The sequence below is a fragment of the Sprattus sprattus genome (genome assembly GCF_963457725.1).
Source record: "Sprattus sprattus genome assembly, chromosome: 18".
NCBI classification, from domain to species: Eukaryota; Metazoa; Chordata; class Actinopteri; order Clupeiformes; family Clupeidae; genus Sprattus; species Sprattus sprattus.
In genome coordinates, this window is record NC_137916.1 from 23810035 (window position 1) to 23827032 (window position 16998).

General features: G+C 45.4%; 1 protein-coding gene across 1 annotated transcript; it reads left to right on the forward strand.

Annotated features, from left to right (window-relative positions):
- Window positions 1–8346: 8346 nt before the first annotated feature.
- btr30 (bloodthirsty-related gene family, member 30) lies at window positions 8347–16034 on the forward strand (the record flags this gene model as incomplete). The annotated part of the gene is made up of 9 exons (XM_080855797.1): window positions 8347–9021; window positions 10966–11061; window positions 11553–11786; window positions 12135–12306; window positions 13627–13701; window positions 13935–13961; window positions 14203–14229; window positions 14989–15164; window positions 15693–16034. 9 exons carry the CDS (start codon window positions 8347–8349, stop codon window positions 16032–16034), a joined length of 1824 nt encoding a protein of 607 aa, XP_080711923.1.
- Window positions 16035–16998: the final 964 nt, after the last annotated feature.

Genomic DNA, 16998 nt, shown 5'->3' on the forward strand with positions numbered 1-16998 from the left:
ATGTCCAGATGATGCTACACCTGAACACATGCTACATTTGAACATGCTCACTTAAAGTAACAGTATGCAACAATTATACCTCAGGGTTAGGATCAGCAATTTTTACCTTAAAATAACAGCTTGAATAGAATTGGGGCGCTACAATGACTTTTAATATGGATAATCGTCTCTGTGCCATTGTAATGCCAGGGTCCATAGGCATATAACTGCTAAATGTAGGATTGCCTGACGCCGCATGGCTTTCTACTGTCTGCCGAACTAGTTAGTAGCTTATTTGCCGTCTTGCTTTGTCTTGTGTTGCAGTTGCTTGATGTTTGACTGTGTTAGGACAGTTGTTGAGTAACTAGTTTGTCATAATGTCAAAGTCAGCACATTTCAAGAGATTTCGTTAGTTTTAGCCGCTAGCATATCGTTAGCGAATAGCAATTGATCCGGAATGCTTCTTTAACATCAATTGGCATGTTCTTTGTAACAACAATACTGATGGTTTGAATAGAAGGGCTATTTAACATTGCCTGTTAGATAAACTAGAATTAGAACTGTAGCCTACATATTGGGATATATTAGGTCCACACCCTCAACCTAGGCGTCAGTCACCATGACCATAATCTGAGTCTGTTCACTCGACAGTGGGTTCTTTCTCACTGGGTTGATCAGAACAGGTTTGCAGTTTGCACATATCTGGTGAGACATGTCCACTCAATCACCAACTTCCCATCATCGTCGGTGGTCCACCCACTTTCCTTGGAATCCGGCACGGAGGGTTGGGACTTGTCTAGTTGCAACATTTGACTTATACGAATAATTTACAAATAATTGAGATAATGACCAAAATTAAAACTGTTAAGATGATATTAGCACATGTGTGATTTGGGGAAATTTAGCTAAAGCGCTGTTAAACGTTATATAGCCCAAAAATATGAAAAGCTGCTTTTGTGCAAGGGTTTTCATATATTAATAGACTTATATCAGTCCTACAAACAACTTAGCACAGGTAAAGTTTTGCCCCCTCAGATGGTACCAATATGTTGTCTGGCCCATGGACTATTAGGGTAGATTCCTCCACCAACACGTCGAGATGACAAAAACACACTCTCTCTCTTTCATGACATAACAAAGCAAAGAGAAGGGCTTGGGCATCACCACCTAATGGTAGACGATTCATATCATTATTCAAACTTGGTTGCTGCTTTTAGGAAGTATATCATATCTATAAGCAGAAAGTGAGATGGCAATTACATTGATATTGCCACACCCTCATTGCCTAGCTCTAGATTGAGGTGGGCCTATAGCAGACAGCAAACATTATCTCAGGATGATTCAGGGGGTTATTTCAAGTATATGCTTTAGTGACAAACCTGGCTAAGTTAACTCAAAGTAAGTGGTGAACCTCCTAAAAGAAGACCCACATGGCTTTGTTTTGCTAGAACGAAGCCATAGGGTTTTTTCTATTTAGAGGTTTACCATTTACTTATCCAGGTTTGTCACTAAACCACGTACTTGGAATATGCCCCCCAGTCAAGTCTGTGCTGTAAAATCAGTGGAGGGAGTGGTGAAGGGTTTGGCCCTGACACTACAGTAATGAGCACATAGACATGAATAGGCAGGCTAATGACAAAACAAGTCATGTTACTAACCTGACAAACTCACCCGACAGCTTTCCATCCAGTGGCCATACCTGGTCTCCCCACCCCAGTCCATTTGCCACACACATAAAACACTCACAGTGACTTTCGCATGCATAGGAACCAGTGAAGCAGGATAACTCTGAAGCCACTGAGATACCAAGATACTGCATTAAGAGGGAGAAAGAGAAAGAGAAAGAGAGAAAGGGTGAACCAGCTCTTCAGAGAACAGAGTACAAAACCAAAGAGGAAGGCGATCAGGACTCACAATATCAAAAGGTATGGAGTGGGTTTTTGCTAATTTACTGTGGCAAAAATAGGGACTAATGTGTCACTTTAGAGAAGAAGAATGTTAAGTTCTCTCTGGCTCGTCAAAATGTCAGGCAGCTTCTCCTGAAAGGCCACCTGTCAGAAGTGGTGCTAAACCGATACATTTGGTGGTGCATAATTGTTTGACTGAACTGTGACGGCCGGTCTGTGGCTTGTTACTGCATGTGCTCTGTGTGGTAAAGGGTTAAACAAGTGTTGTTTTTACTAGCTGGTGTTCTGTAGTTCACTGTAGCCCATGCATGACTTGTGTGACCAGAGTAGCAAACTAGACAGCTGGGTTGAAAACCCCTTCAACAAGAATCTAGTATAGTTGTATTGCAAGGCATAGGAAATGGTGGAAGAAAATCTACTTTTTTTTTTTTAACTACAATATCAATACTGGAAATTGTATAGTGAAGAGTTTCTTGTTGTAGAGTATCACTGTGATATGATACCAGATACAACTTTAAACAAATGTTCCTAAGCACATGGCAAAATCAGATAAGGACTTTGAATGTTGTGCTCAGAGGTTAGCATAGCATCCTGAGAGACGCTGCTGTAGATGCTGGAAAAACACTGGACCATTGCGCCTATGCTGAGGGGAATTATGGCAATGATTTTGTGTGGTGAAATGTCAAAACATCTATTTAGTAAGTGACTTTCTGAAATGATGCACCAAGTTTTGTTGTTGTTCTATATTATACTGTCTTATATTATGTTATGTTGTATTATATTTCTCTGTCACCATTGCAGGTGTAAAGTGTATGTAGACTTCTTTCACTTTTGTGTAGATAAGGAGGTCACACAGTTTTGTTTTCAGGGGTACACCTCTGGTGTGATGGAGATTAGAGTTTGTGTTTGATAGCCCCACTGGACATACACATGTTTCTCTCTTATCCACAGTGGGCTGTTAACTGGCAGCTGTGTTTCAGAAAGGTAGAAACCGTAAAGGGTGTGGCCCAATGCATATGGCCTTTAGTTAGTTTCAGTCAAACAAGAAACAATCCCATCTGAGACATGGTTTAGACACACATCTTGTTTGTCCGTATGAATGTAGTCTTTAGGTATTTTCAGTCAAACAAGAAACAATCCCATCTTAGACATGTTTTAGACACACATCTCGTTTGTCTCTATGAATGCAGTTTATGTATGCATTCAAGTCACCAAATGTCAAATGTGCACAGGAAGTGTTTGCTTTTGTATGTGCTGCATTTCTGTAGAGGCAGTGCAGTGAAGCTCAGTCTAAACTGTGTGTATAACTTTCATCTGGGTCAGTCAGTGGTGCTGTGTTGTGTTGGCAGAGGCTTACAGAAGGAGATTTACTCCAGAAGCTGCTTCACTGACATGCTTGACATTTAAAGAGATTCTCCACACATCACATAACATAACCCCACGTGTGGACGCAAGTCATTGTGATGGTCAAACAGAAACAAGCCATTTTAACCTTTAGAGTTGGAGAATGTTATCAAAACACTGAAACTGATAAAGATCTACTGATCTGTACTCAGTGTGGTCAGGTTTACCACCACGAATGGAAACCTACAGAGGTGAGGCCTCGGATTGGTCAAACACACACAAAGAATGTCTTTATATATCACAGGCATAGGCTGGAAATGAGCGTTAAAGATGGACTGTAATTTGTTGCTAAATGCTAAAAAACTCACAGCACAGCACTGTGACATAATGTCATCTTGTATTATAGACCTACATATAGTATAATGTAGCATGGTAAAGCTTTGCATGCCATAAGATAACATACAGTAGCTGTTTTTAGTAGCTTTCAAGGGCATCTTTAGGCTCTCTGTGCAAATCTTTATCCAGCTGGAGCAAGTCTAATGTTTCAGGTGTGTGTGTGTAGATACAGTTGTGGTACAGTATGCCTGTAACAGCTCCCAATGGGGTTTCTGTGGAGGATTGACGAACTGTTTAGAAAACTGATCCGACCGCAGAACAGCCGTCAGCCCCTGAGCTCGGAGCTGGGGGCCGGAGAGGACTTGGCGAACTGCACGAGATGGTGCTCGGTGCTGATAATAATAGTAATAATAATAAACTTTATTTATATAGCACCTTTCATGCAAAAGAATGCAGCTCAAAGTGCTTTGGGGTTGATGGGGTGGGAGCAGTCTTTGCTGAGTGCTGGGGCTTTTTTATGGAGGCTATAGTGATCGCCTCATAGGAACCTGACATCTGTGGTTCAAAGCCATTAAAGCAAACCCTGAGTTGACATGGTGATGGGGAGAGAGGATCTTTATTGCACATCTCAACATGAAAATGCTGAATGTACTGTACGTCTATGTTGCTTATTCAGCTGCCTTAAAGAACAGATTTTTCCCACATCCCATTTGTCATTTAAATAAAATAGTGTCAATCCTCCTCTTGCAAATGAGTGCTAATGCTCAGGAAGGAGATCTGTCTTCACGTTTATGTGACACCCCACAGGATGGCAAGCTTTGCACAGGCTATGAAGGCAGCGGTTGAAGGGTTTCCAGAGCAAAAGCAGTCAGAAAGCCTCAGAGTGCAGTTGGCTTTGGGTGACCTTTGACCTGGATGTAAAAGTAATCTGAAAGTGTGCAGCCCATAGGTGCAGCCCACCGTGTTGAGTGCACCTCATTCTAATTTATCATAGGTAGTAAATGACCATGGCCCTTATAGAAATGATTTTATTGATGAGCCTTTGGTCTGACGAGAGACTCTAATGCCAAAATACCAAGGCAAGGATATCAGTGTGTAGAGATTCTCTTGACGCATACATCTAGTGCCTCTGTGTGTGACCTGTCAGGATTTCTAAGTCATACACCTAAGTCACAAAGCTAAAGCGCGTAGAAAAATAAGCACATCCGTAAATAACAAACACTAAACATTGCCTATACTATGAAACAGCAAACACACGATATGAGCAGATATGCCAATATATACAGTACCAGTCAAAAGTTTGGACACACCTTTCATTTTTTTTCAAGTTTTTACTTTACTTTTATTATTTTCTACATTGTAGATTAATACTAAAGATATTTAAACTACAAAGACCACATATGGAATGATGTACTAAACAAAAAAAGTGTTTTCTACAATTTAAAAAAATAATAAAAGTAAAGCAAAAACTTCTCAAAAAATGAGAAGGTGTGTCCAAACTTTTGACTGGTACTGTATCATGCACACATTCAGGCACTGGGGTCTGTAAAGCGCCTTGAAGCAATTTGTTTGTTTTGGTGCTATATAAATAATATATACATACATACAATTCGATGTAGTTGAATTTAATTAGAGGGATTCATGCACACTTTTTATTCCACTTTTAAAGGAGGGCATGTAAAAAATGTAAACAGTCAATCCTTGACCCAAATATCATAAAGACTGCCTTTGCGTGAGTCATCATTTGTGAATAGATGAACAGAAAAGAGATGATGAGGTTATTAATATCTTCTTTGTGTACGAGTCAGACATTTCCTATAAGGGCATCGGTGAACAACAAGCACTCCTCGAAAAACACACACCTTAACAGACCCATATGCACGGCCTGCTGCCATGGAATGTGGTGGTACCTGAAGTGTTCGGACCAAACCGACTACATTCTACAACTTGTTAAAGAAAGTTGATGACATGCCTTAGATTTGTTTTTAAACAAGTTTACAAGGGTAAGGTTTTAACCTTGTTTATTATGGAGCCATCTCAGAGGCATTTGATTACAGAAAGTCAATCATCCAAAGCCTCTGTTTTGACAGTTTGAAGTTTGGATATCTTCTTAGTGAAGTTTCAGTTAATGTCAAGCAGAACGAAAAGATGTACCAAGGTGTAAGCAGCCTTTCTTTGATATTTATATTTATTTCTTTGCTTCTGGGTAAGTTTGTCCATTTGATACTTCGTTTAATATGTGCCTTTGTACAGCGCGTTGTTTGTTTTCTAAAATACCACTGAAGTGGAACAGGTGTCTCACCATGCAATATTTCTTCCTCCTGGAACAGATCCGGGTATTATCAATGAAAGCCCTTTTGTGTCAGAGCACGCTGCACCTGAATAAACAACATCGTTACTCTAAACGAGCTCGCCTTCTAAAAATAGAGGTCATCTTCTTTTTTTTTTGCGGCCCTGAAATAACATTCCTCCAAAGAAAAATTGAACACCGGCAGCTTCACTGCTGTGATATAATGAAGAACCCCCTTTTCAGCACAGAGATAGAAATCCAGCTTTTAAGGTCTCTTCTTTTCTATGTCGTTTTTCTAGTTCTTATGTGAAGTAGTATTTATTGTTACACCAGGTTTTTATTGCTCTTAGCTTGACAGTTCTGTCCCTTGTACGTCACTTTGGACAAAAGCGTCTGCTGAATGACTAAATGCAGAGAAAAGATTCCCAGCCCTCACACAGGGCAAGGCTGCAGGTCTGCAGCAGGGTTGTGTTCAGTGTTGCAGAGGCTTGGAGGAGGCCTTCCTCTGCTCATTGGGATTGGTGATGATTGGGCCCAGGTGTGGTGGACTGACACACAGCCTAGGGGTGGCGAATGAGAGCACAACACTGAACTCTCAGCATGTTTCAGTTCATGTCAGTGTGCCACCAGGCCAGCTAAAGAGACAAACTAGCACACTAGCACCCTTTAAACCAGTTCCTCTAGGTGTCCAGCTTGCAGGCGTCCTGTGCACAGTCAGAGTTATGTTTTAGTTTGGTGGCAGTTTGTGTCCTTTAATAACCTCCGCCCACAACTTCCTCAACACAGGTAAGGCAGTGCGGATGACTCCATTATCTAACTATAGACTTGCTGTTGTCAACAAACCGTTCGAGTTACTGCACTGCTCAGAATTGTCCTTCAGAACAGACAAGAATTGAGTTTGCTCCAAAAACTGAAAAACAATCTAACAAACAATGTGTGTGAATAGTCACCCATGTGACACTGCGTTTGTGCTGTAAGGGACTGGTGGCTGACACTGCACAGGTCAGGGCTGTCCAGCCGTGTCCCTCAGTACTGGGCTGCTATGGAAGCTTTCTTGCTGTCTGCTTGAGCAATGGCAGTTTGTGCTCAAGACTAGTGTCATGGAGACTTGAGTGATCTGCTGTGTGTGCGCTTTCTGTGTGTGCTAGCTGTGTGCGCTAGCTGTGATGGCCTGTGGTTTTTGCTACATTTGGCTGAGTCTGGATGTTACCCATATACCTATTTGAGGAAGTGTGGACATGTGTAATAGGAAGGAATGCACTTGAGTCAAGGAGGTGGGAGTTAAGTAAATCAGGAGTATGTATCAAATATCAACAATTTGAATCTGTGTCTGGACAGGGAAGCTGCTTGGAATGTTGTTTGGTTTTGAATCCAACCGTCGCCTTGGTTTAAATCCCTTAACAGTCATGGGCATTTTTTATTTAGTTTGTGTGTTACTGGAGTGTTCCTTAGCCTACACTTATTGGGCTCTTCCCTAGGTCTGTATCGGCACAGATTTGATTCTGTTTTGCTCCTCACACCCCACCCCTCAGACAGTAGTGTCGTGTGTGTGTGTGTGTGTGTGTGTGTGTTTGGAAGTGGCTTGCTCAAAAAGAACAGGAGTTGACAGACAGATGGCAAGATGATCCTGTTTAATTAATATGTAGTTTTTATAGCAAGATGATCCTGTTTAATTAATATGTAGTTTCTATAGCAACACTTCAGCTTTGTCAGAACTTGAAGGAGGAACACATCACTGTCATGTATTTCTTAAGCTAATTGCACAAGGGGTGCAGGGAGATGTGGTGCATGAAAGAAGCATGATTACAAATACTTACTCACATTCATGATGGGTATGCATCGCTCCCAAATTTGAATGAGCAATAAAGGTGAAGATGAATATGAACTTATTATGAACAGGGCCTCAAATCGCCAAAGCACTGAATGTGTTGGGTCTTTTCTGACTGTCAGTGCTGAACATCAATATAATTATATTTTTATAAAGCCAAAAACAATCAAATTGTCTCAAGGTGCTTTACAGAGCCCAGTGCCTGGACACCCTTAGAGCAAGCACAGCTTTGACTGGACAATTGCAGTGGTTGTGTTCAGGGAGGGAAGGGAACTGTCCTGAGAGGACCGGGAGAATGTGTCCAGGGAGGGGGGATATGCTTACAGTGCTAAGGGTCAGTTAAGAGCTAGATTTAAGACGCCATTTCGGTAGACAATATGGTGAGCTATCAAAGCCCAGTTATTTTCCAAGGAGATGGACCATGGATGAACCCTAGTGAGAGTTGTAAAATAGTAGAGGCCTACAAATCCTTTCCTTGCTGCAGCAGTGGCCTTTGAGCGTTATATTTTATGTGTGTACTCCTTTGTGTAAATTGTGTATATTTGATGTGTCTGTACTCCTTTGTGTTAAGTGTGTATGTTAATATAATAAAGTGTGTGTTGCAGGCTGTTCCTACTCTGACCCCTGCCCCCCTCTCCCCCCCCCCCCCCCCGCTGCTGAAGATGGCTCAGTTTGCTATGTCGCCTGGCGCGTTTTCCGAGGCCGAGGTTACCTGCTCCATCTGCCTGGACCTGCTGTGCGACCCGGTCACCACACCCTGCGGCCACAACTACTGCCAGGCCTGCATCGGCGGCTACTGGGCCTCCATCGAGGTGTGCTCGTGCCCGCTGTGCAAGCGCGTCTTCGAGGAGCGGCCCAAGCTCAGCATCAACCGCGTGCTGTCCGCCATCACCAACACGTACAAGGTGGCCCAGTACGAGGTCTACAGCGACGCCTCCGACCCGAACAAGACGCCGACGCCCAAACCCCGCAGCAGACTGGGTGGCGCTGCCGCCGCGGAGACGACCCTGTATGACGACATCGACGTGGCGAAGGGCAAAGTGGTCATGTGTGACGTGTGCTCGGGCAAGAAGCAGCGCGCCGTGAGCAGCTGCATGACGTGCATGGCGTCCTACTGTGAGGAGCACGTGCAGGCGCACCGCGACATGCCCTTCTACCGCAGCCACCAGCTCCGCGACCCCGGGGAGGCCCAGCAGGGGCGCACCTGCCCCACCCACGGCAGGCTGCTGGAGGTGTACTGCCGCACCGACCAGACCTGCATCTGCTCCGTCTGCGTGCTCGAGACACACCGCACACACAGCACCGTGTCTGTGCAGACCGAGAGGATCACGAAACAGGTGTGTGTGTGTGTGTGTGAGCGAGGCACAAAAGACAGAGTAATGTCCATGCAAACCAATAGGATAATGAAGCATGTCGGAGTGTGTGAGTGTGTACGTGTGAGCGAGAGAGATAGAGAGAGAACAAGGTGGTGTGCACGTGTGTGTGCGCATGTGCTTATGTGCGCGTGCGCGTGTGTATCTGTGTCTCTAAATGTATGTATATGTATGTATATGTGTGGGTGGGTGTGAGGGAGAAAGAGAGATAAGAACAAGGTGGAGGAGTGTGGGTGTGAGGGAAAAAGAGAGATAAGAACAAGGTGGAGGAGTGTGTGTGTGTGTGTGGGTGTGAGGGAGAGAAAGAGATAAGAAGAAGGTGGAGGTGTGTGTGTGTGTTCATTCTGCATTGAGGTGGACTGTGGCTATCTTCATATCTACAGCACAAGGGGTTACAGTAATGCCGCTATGAACGGTACGCTGCATGACCACTTTATTAACTGAGGAATTTTCCGTTTGTATATCTTCCCACACCAAGGCTCTCCTTATCATTCTGACAAAGCAGTTTTCCATTGCAGAGGAGATTCCAAAGGGTTGGACGGGCGGGGCTAAACTCTGGTGTAAACAAAAGAAGAAATCGCTGAAATGTCAGACAAAAATAGCCTCCATTCCACACGTGGCAAACCTGTGTTTAGTTTTCATTCTTAAGGCCGATTTATGCTCAGTTACGTAAGCGTAAGCGCAAGCACAAGAGGCCGCGCAAGCCCCTTGCGCGCCCCTTGCGCGTCTTTTCACGTCTTGCGTGCGTCGGCCCCTTTTTCTAGACTTGCGCCATTTTATGCAAGCCTATTGTTCTAGGTGTGAATTGATTGGCAACACCCCCAACGCAACGCGTAAGCACCTAGCAATTCATGCTCAACGCAGAACCAAGCAAGGGCCTTTAGATACTTCTGCCACCCGCACGGTCACTTCCTTGGAATCCACACTAGGATTAATCAGGGCCAGATGGGATCCTGAGTTGGCGGTTATCAGCAGTTTCCTCCGTACCTTATCTCCGAGGGAGCTCTACCAACATCACATGTTTACTCAGATCCCATCACATGTTCCTGTGATGATGAATGTGATTCTGATGTGTGACCTGTGATGTGAGGTGCTGGATTCTGTGATTAACCGGGTTTAGACAACCAACTCCTTGCTATGAGCTTTGAAAATGTTCCGTCAAAAATTCTTCCACTTTGCCATCCCGCATTAGATAAATACCCACAAAACAAAGCTTGGGTGTGGTTGAGTTGGTGGTGAACGGGTTCAGTCATGCCCCCAAATCGGGCTTCTACTTTGCTGAAATGGGTTCAGGCCTTTGTGGAATGTGCAGTACATATTTCAGAAGTTAATCCCGGCCAAAAATGTCATCAGATACATCCTACCCCACGACTCCCATAGGCTGTGTCAGTCAGTCAGTCACATGTTGTAATGGAAATGTCAATATGTCTACTTCCTGGAGGCTTCCATGGTTCTTAAAGACTCGTTGCCATTGAAGAATGGCTACACTTTGTCTTCACAGACTACACAAAATGCTCTCTTGGGCAGGACATGAACTGATACACACGCATATGTGACGTCTTTGTTCTCCCATAAGAAACGACCTTCGTGTGTAACGTCTGTTATGATGAAAACAGCAGTGCAGACGCAAGAATTAAATACAGTAGAATAGAAGTCTAGGCTCAAGTCAACACTCAGGTCTACAATCAAGTTGGTAGTGCGTCACATGAAGCAAAAGCATGTCATACGGTACAGAAGAAAGATCTAGACAAAAAGTACGAGAATGTAAAAATGTGAAAGATGTTAAAATCATTTAGTAAATATAAATAGTTTAACAGAAAAGTATAACGCTAAAGCAATGCTGTCATACAGAGACTGATTACGGTATGTGGGTAGATGATGTCCTCTTTCTTCCCTGCTGTCTCACAGAAACTCCTGAGCAAGACGGAGCTGGACATCCAGACCAGCATCGACAGGAAGAGCCTGAACCTGGCTGACATGAAAGGGAGGATGCAAACAGTGAAGGTAGACATCATCTCAGACAGAAAGGCCACTTGTTTACTTTAGGAAATAGAAAAATCTTCCGTTTGTTAGAGACTGGCATCTGATCCAACATATCAATCAGGGGATCGTTGGAGTACTGGGAATATTCTCAAACATTAGGAATAGTGGAAAATCCTTTATATTATCAATAAAAAATTGATAAAAAAAAAAAAAATATAGTATTATAATAAAATGATTGCATAGAATAACTGGCTTAGTAGGATTAGTCAGGTCCACACAGGGACGTTGAAGTACCAAAGGCACTCAGGTGTGCGGAGGAAACACCTAAGAGGAGGCCCAGTGCTCATACACACGCCCACGCCCACGCCCACGCCCACGCCCACGCCCACGCCCACGCCCAGTGTTCACGCCCAGTGCTCAGTGCTCATCCTCTGTCATGCAGAAACTCCAGGGATCTCGTTCATGAAACTATTCAGACCTCTTGTGTTGGATGTGACCTTTGACCCCTGCAGAACTATGCCAGGGCTGAGCAAGCCCAGCTGGAGCAGCTGCTGGGGGAGGTGATACGCTCCGTGGATCGGATTCGCAGGGAGCTGGTGGGCGGGATACAGGAGAAGCAGGCCTCTGTGATTGGACGGGGGGAGGAAATAGTGTCACGACAGGAGGCTGAGCTGAGCAAGATGCAGGAAGTGAGAGCGAGGCTGGAACAACAGGCCACCTCTGATGACCACATTGGTTTCCTGCAGGTCAGACACACACACACACACACATACACAGAGACACACACACAATACACAGAGACACACACACACACACCCACACCCTATTCTGACCTAATCGTTTTTCTCTGCTAGTGCAGTGCACCACTGTAGACTCCTATCTTTACTCTTTATGAACCATATACATACAAAGTCTTCTTTCATGCAAAATATTAATCCAATTACTATTTACCCAAGAGAACATAAAAAAATAAAAAAAATGGCTTCCACCACCTGATTGCTTTGACAAAATATAAACATAACTACCGTAAAGTGAAGTGAAGTGAAGTGAAGTAAAGTAAAGGTTCCTGAGCCGGTTCTGCCTGCCCCCTGCAGAGCTTTGAGGAGGTGAGCAGCCCCCTGCAGGCCGAGCTGGATCAGGGCCGGGAGGAGCCCGAGGTGGACCTGGAGCTGCGCTTCTCCCTGGACGACGTGAAGTCCTCCCTCAGGGAGGTCCAGGACCGGCTGGAAGACATCCGCGGCGGAGAGGTGCGCTACCGCCAATCTGGTGAGTCCCTGTTGTCGTGGTGACCGTGGTGGCGGGGGTGCCATGGGGACAGAAATAGCGACGCGTCTGAAATTCCCGTTAAGTCAAACGCATGTAATTACCACCCAACACACAGGAGTTGTTTTTATTCAAACCTGTTATTGCGATTTATGGTCTTTATGGGCGGAGAACGTTATCATTATCCATTACAGACAAACTGATGACTTCCACACACAAACTTCAATAACATAGCCCCTTTTTAAAATGGAGCAATAGTTTGCCTTTGCTTAAAGCTTTTTAAATGTAATGGCTCTACTCTAGAATGATTCACATTGATGGTGTGGATCGTTTCACACTGTGTGATGGCAGCGAACAGGTGGGAGATGGCAGACACTGCTGGGCCAGAGCTGGCTCTCATCTGGCCCTCATCTGGCCTGTTCAAGTAGACTGCTTTCCGTGGTGCCTCAGATGGAGCGTCTGTCACTGCTGATCAGTGCTGCCATCTGTCTTGTGGAGTTTGAATGACGTGCAGTGCAGCACGTAGGGCGAGTTCAGGCGTGATCAGACATACCTAATCCATTCATCAATTATTACAAAATAATTAAGTCTGGAATTATGGTTAGCTCAACTCTTATGCCTGCTATGGAGATAAGAACATACAGATGGCATGAAACATACAATGCTGAGGTGTGTGTCTGTGTGCCTATGCCATGTGTATTTGCTAGTTGTAAGAGAATGTATAAGGTGTGTGTGTGTGTGTCAGTGTGTGTGTGTGTGTGTGTCAGAGAGTCTGAGTACCGTGAGTCATGAGGAGCTGCAGTGGCTTCAGTAGTTCAGACAGTTGAGAAACTGCTGAGTCACTGTGAAGCATGAGGGCCAGTCTGCACATACTACCCACAATGCCACACCTACTCTTCCTCTTCCCTCTGGCTGGGCCTGCAAGGCTGCATGAATGAGCAGAGGTGATAGTCAGGTGTGTGTGTGTGTGTGTGTGTGTGTGTGTGTATGTGTGTGTGTGTGTCAGAGAGAGAGTCTGAGGACTGTGAGTCATGAGGAGCTGCAGTGGCTTCAGTAGTTCAGACAGTTGAGAAACTGCTGAGTCACTGTGAAGTATGAGGGCCATTCTGCACATACTACCCACAATGCCACACCTACTCTTCCTCTTCCCTCTGCCTGCAAGGCGGCATGAATAAGCAGAGGTGTGTGTGTGTGTGTGTGTGTGTGTTCAAGCCCCTCTGTTTGATTCAGGTCCTGGGCGTTTTGAGACGTCTATTGGTAATGCTGTCATTTTATACGTGTGTGTGTGTGTGTGTGTGTGTGTGTGTGTGTGTGTGTTTGCAGTCTCATCACTACCAGAGAGCGAGAGCATGATGAGTGTCAGGTCAATGGGGAGTAGGAAGGACTGGTCACTAAAAGGTAAGAAACAAATACACCCCCAGACCCCCCCCCCCCCCCAAACACACACATTGATTTATACAAAACCCCAGTTGGTTTCTATTCTCCTCAGTCCTGTAATAATTCGTCCATATGGGTCTCTGTCATTGTGTCAGCCATGTGGCTCTGCTGTTCGTGTCCTAAAGTGTGTGTGTGTGTGTGTGTGTGTGTGTGTGTGTGTGTGTGTGTGTGTGTGTGTGTTGTACTGTTTCCAGACATACGCAGGCTAAGGCCAAGTTCAGGTATGCTTGTTTGTTGTTCCTTCATCCTGCACTGATATAAATGTGAATTAATTCTTTAAATAAGCCAGAATGAATCATAAAGTTCCATTATGACGCTTCTAAATGTGTGCCTTAAGCAAACATGTTTATATGGTTGCTTCGTTACTAAAATGCTTCAAAAAGATTTACTTGACCAGTTATGAATTTTTCTCCTTTGCGTTTGTATTTGCATCTAAATGGTTGACCATATTGTCTCCTACAGGGCACAAGAAGGTTAAAGGATATGTAGGTAAGTCTGAGACCACAAGTCTCTCCTGACCAATTATGAGCCTTTTTAGTGAGAGTACCCCTAAATCCCCTTATTTAAACTGGATCTTTAGTAGAACCAAAGCAGAACCAATTTACCTCCAATCTTGCTACCTTTACCTTTATCGAACTCTTCTCCCTGACGGCTCTTTCCAGAAGACGTGTCCTCAGTAGAACTAAAAATGTCTCCAGAACCCGTTTCTCTTACCAACCTAACCACCGAACCCACAGCCTTATTACCTTTAACTTTACCTTAACTCCATTAAGAGTGTACCTCCTTTCCTTGGTTGCTCACTGCTCTCTGTTCTCCCCCTGAGGAGGTGCTCTCTTTTCTCTGCTCTCCCCCTGAGGAGGTGCTCTCTTTTCTCTGTTCTCCACCTGAGGAGGTGCTCTCTTTTCTCTGCTCTCCACCTGAGGAGGTGCTCTCTTTTCTCTGCTCTCCACCTGAGGAGGTGCTCTCTGCTCTCTGCTCTCAACCTGAGGAGGAGCTCTCTGCTCTCCACCTGAGGAGGTGCTCTCTGCTCTCTGCTCTCAACCTGAGGAGGAGCTCTCTGCTCTCCACCTGAGGAGGTGCTCTCTGCTCTCTGCTCTCCACCTGAGGAGGTGCTCTCTGCTCCCAACCTGAGGAGGTGCTCTCTGTTCTCAGCCTGAGGAGGTGCTCTCTGCTCTCTGCTCCCAACCTGAGGAGGTGCTCACTGCTCTCTGCTCACTGCTCACTGCTCTCCATGCTTGCCCTTCCCAGAGGATCTGTCCCTGAATCCGGTGACGGCGTACCCTTTCCTCACCCTGTCAGAGGACCGCAAGCAGGTGAAGCGAGGCGAGAAGCTGCAGTTCTACAGGAACAGCACGCAGCGCTTCGACGTCTGGTCCTGCGTGCTCGCCAAAGAGAGCTTCGAGTCGGGCAGACACTACTGGGAGGTCAGAATTAAATTAAATTTGATTTTTTTAGATAGCGCCAGAAACAATACAATTGTCTCAATGAGCTTTACAGAGCCCAAAGCTCAGAATGCTTTTGTAAAAATGTAAAAAAAAAAAATGACATCAAAATGCTTTATGATGTTGGTTAAGTAAAAATCTAGTCTATGGATGTTTTCTGGACTGGTCTATGGATGTATGGGCCTGATGTATGGGCCTGATGTATGGGCCTGATGTATGGGCCTGATGTATGGGCCTGATGTATGGGCCTGATGTATGGGACTGATGTATGGGCCTGATGTATGGGACTGATGTATGGGCCTGATGTATGGGCCTGATGTATGGGACTGATGTATGGGCCTGAGGAAGGCAGGCTTGTCTTGGAGGACCCTGAGAAATGAGTCACTGCCCAGATATGTGCACTGAATAGTTCCAGTCTCTGCTTGTTTGCATAATGTGTGAGGGCTGGCTACACTTCCCCTCAGTCATCCTAACCCCCCCCCCCCCTCTTCTTTCTGCTCTACATTCCAGGTGAACGTCGGAGACAGTAAGGACTGGAAGTTGGGTGTGGCTGTCGAGTCAGCCCAGAGGAAGGGCCTTTTTGACATGAGTCCCTCGAACGGCTACTACGCCCTCTGGTGGGGTGGCTCCCACCTGCGCACCCTCACGACTCCTCCGCTGGGCAAGGTGAAGGTGACGGGGCGGCTGCGGAGGGTCGGGGTCTACCTGGACTGCGAGGAGGGCCAGGTGGTCTTCTACAACGCCAAGTCTGGGAGCGAGCTGCACACGTTCAGCACGGCCCCCTTCAGGGAGAAGGTGCTGCCACTGTTTGGCACGGGGGACAAGGAGGTCCCACTGGTGCTTATGAGCTGATGGATGGACACCCCTGTGAAGGAGTGAGGAAAGAGACTGAGTGAGTGATTGAGGTGGGAGAGAGAGGGAGAGAGGAGAAAGGGGAATGAATGAATGAGTGAAAGGGAGAGGGAAAGAGAGAATGAATAGGAGAGAGAGAGGAATCGTGAAAGTGGGAGAGGAGTGACAGGATGAAGGAACTACTTTCCCAGAACACAGGAGAGAAGCTGTAACCCAGGGGAGAGTCAGGCCCTACTTGTTTTTAGACTCCGACCGTGGGAGTGAAGGAATGAGGAAATGTGAGTATTTCTGTGACTGAATGGGAGAGGGTGGGAGGGACGGAAGCTGAGAGGAGTTTTTTATATATATATGTGTGTGTGTGTGTGGGAAGGTGGAAGGGCATAGAGAGAGGGAGAGACACAGACAGACAGGGAGAGAAGGAGAGAGAGAAGGAGAGAGAGAAGGAGAGAGAGAAGGAGAGAGCACTGCACTGAAGAATGAGTAAGCATATTTAGAGCGGGCGAGTGAGTAGAGCCGTTTGTGGCAGACGATGAAAATGCAAGTGAGTGTGAGCTGATAAAGAGCTGGAACATACTGGAACATGGCATACTGGAACATGGCATACTGGAACATGGCAAACACACAGTGATGGGGAACAGAGCCAGGAGGCTTTATGACGGGTAGTAATAAATTGCCCCCTTGATTTAGGACATTAACACTCAAACATAACATACTTGGAGAAGAACAAACTGGACTATTATAAGCCAGTGATGAGTATACACTTAATGACGCACTGGTTTCTGGAGTTCTGCAGTGGGCTGCTGACGAGAAGGGAAGGTGGGGAAAATACACGTTTGCTAGAAAAGAGAGTTCCTGTGTGTGATGTCACTGTTTTATTTGTGTTTTCCTCCACGTTGTCTGTAAAGTGTAAAGAGGTTTGGGGTAGTCTCTGAAAATGGTGATAATAGTGGAGAATACAAAGGCT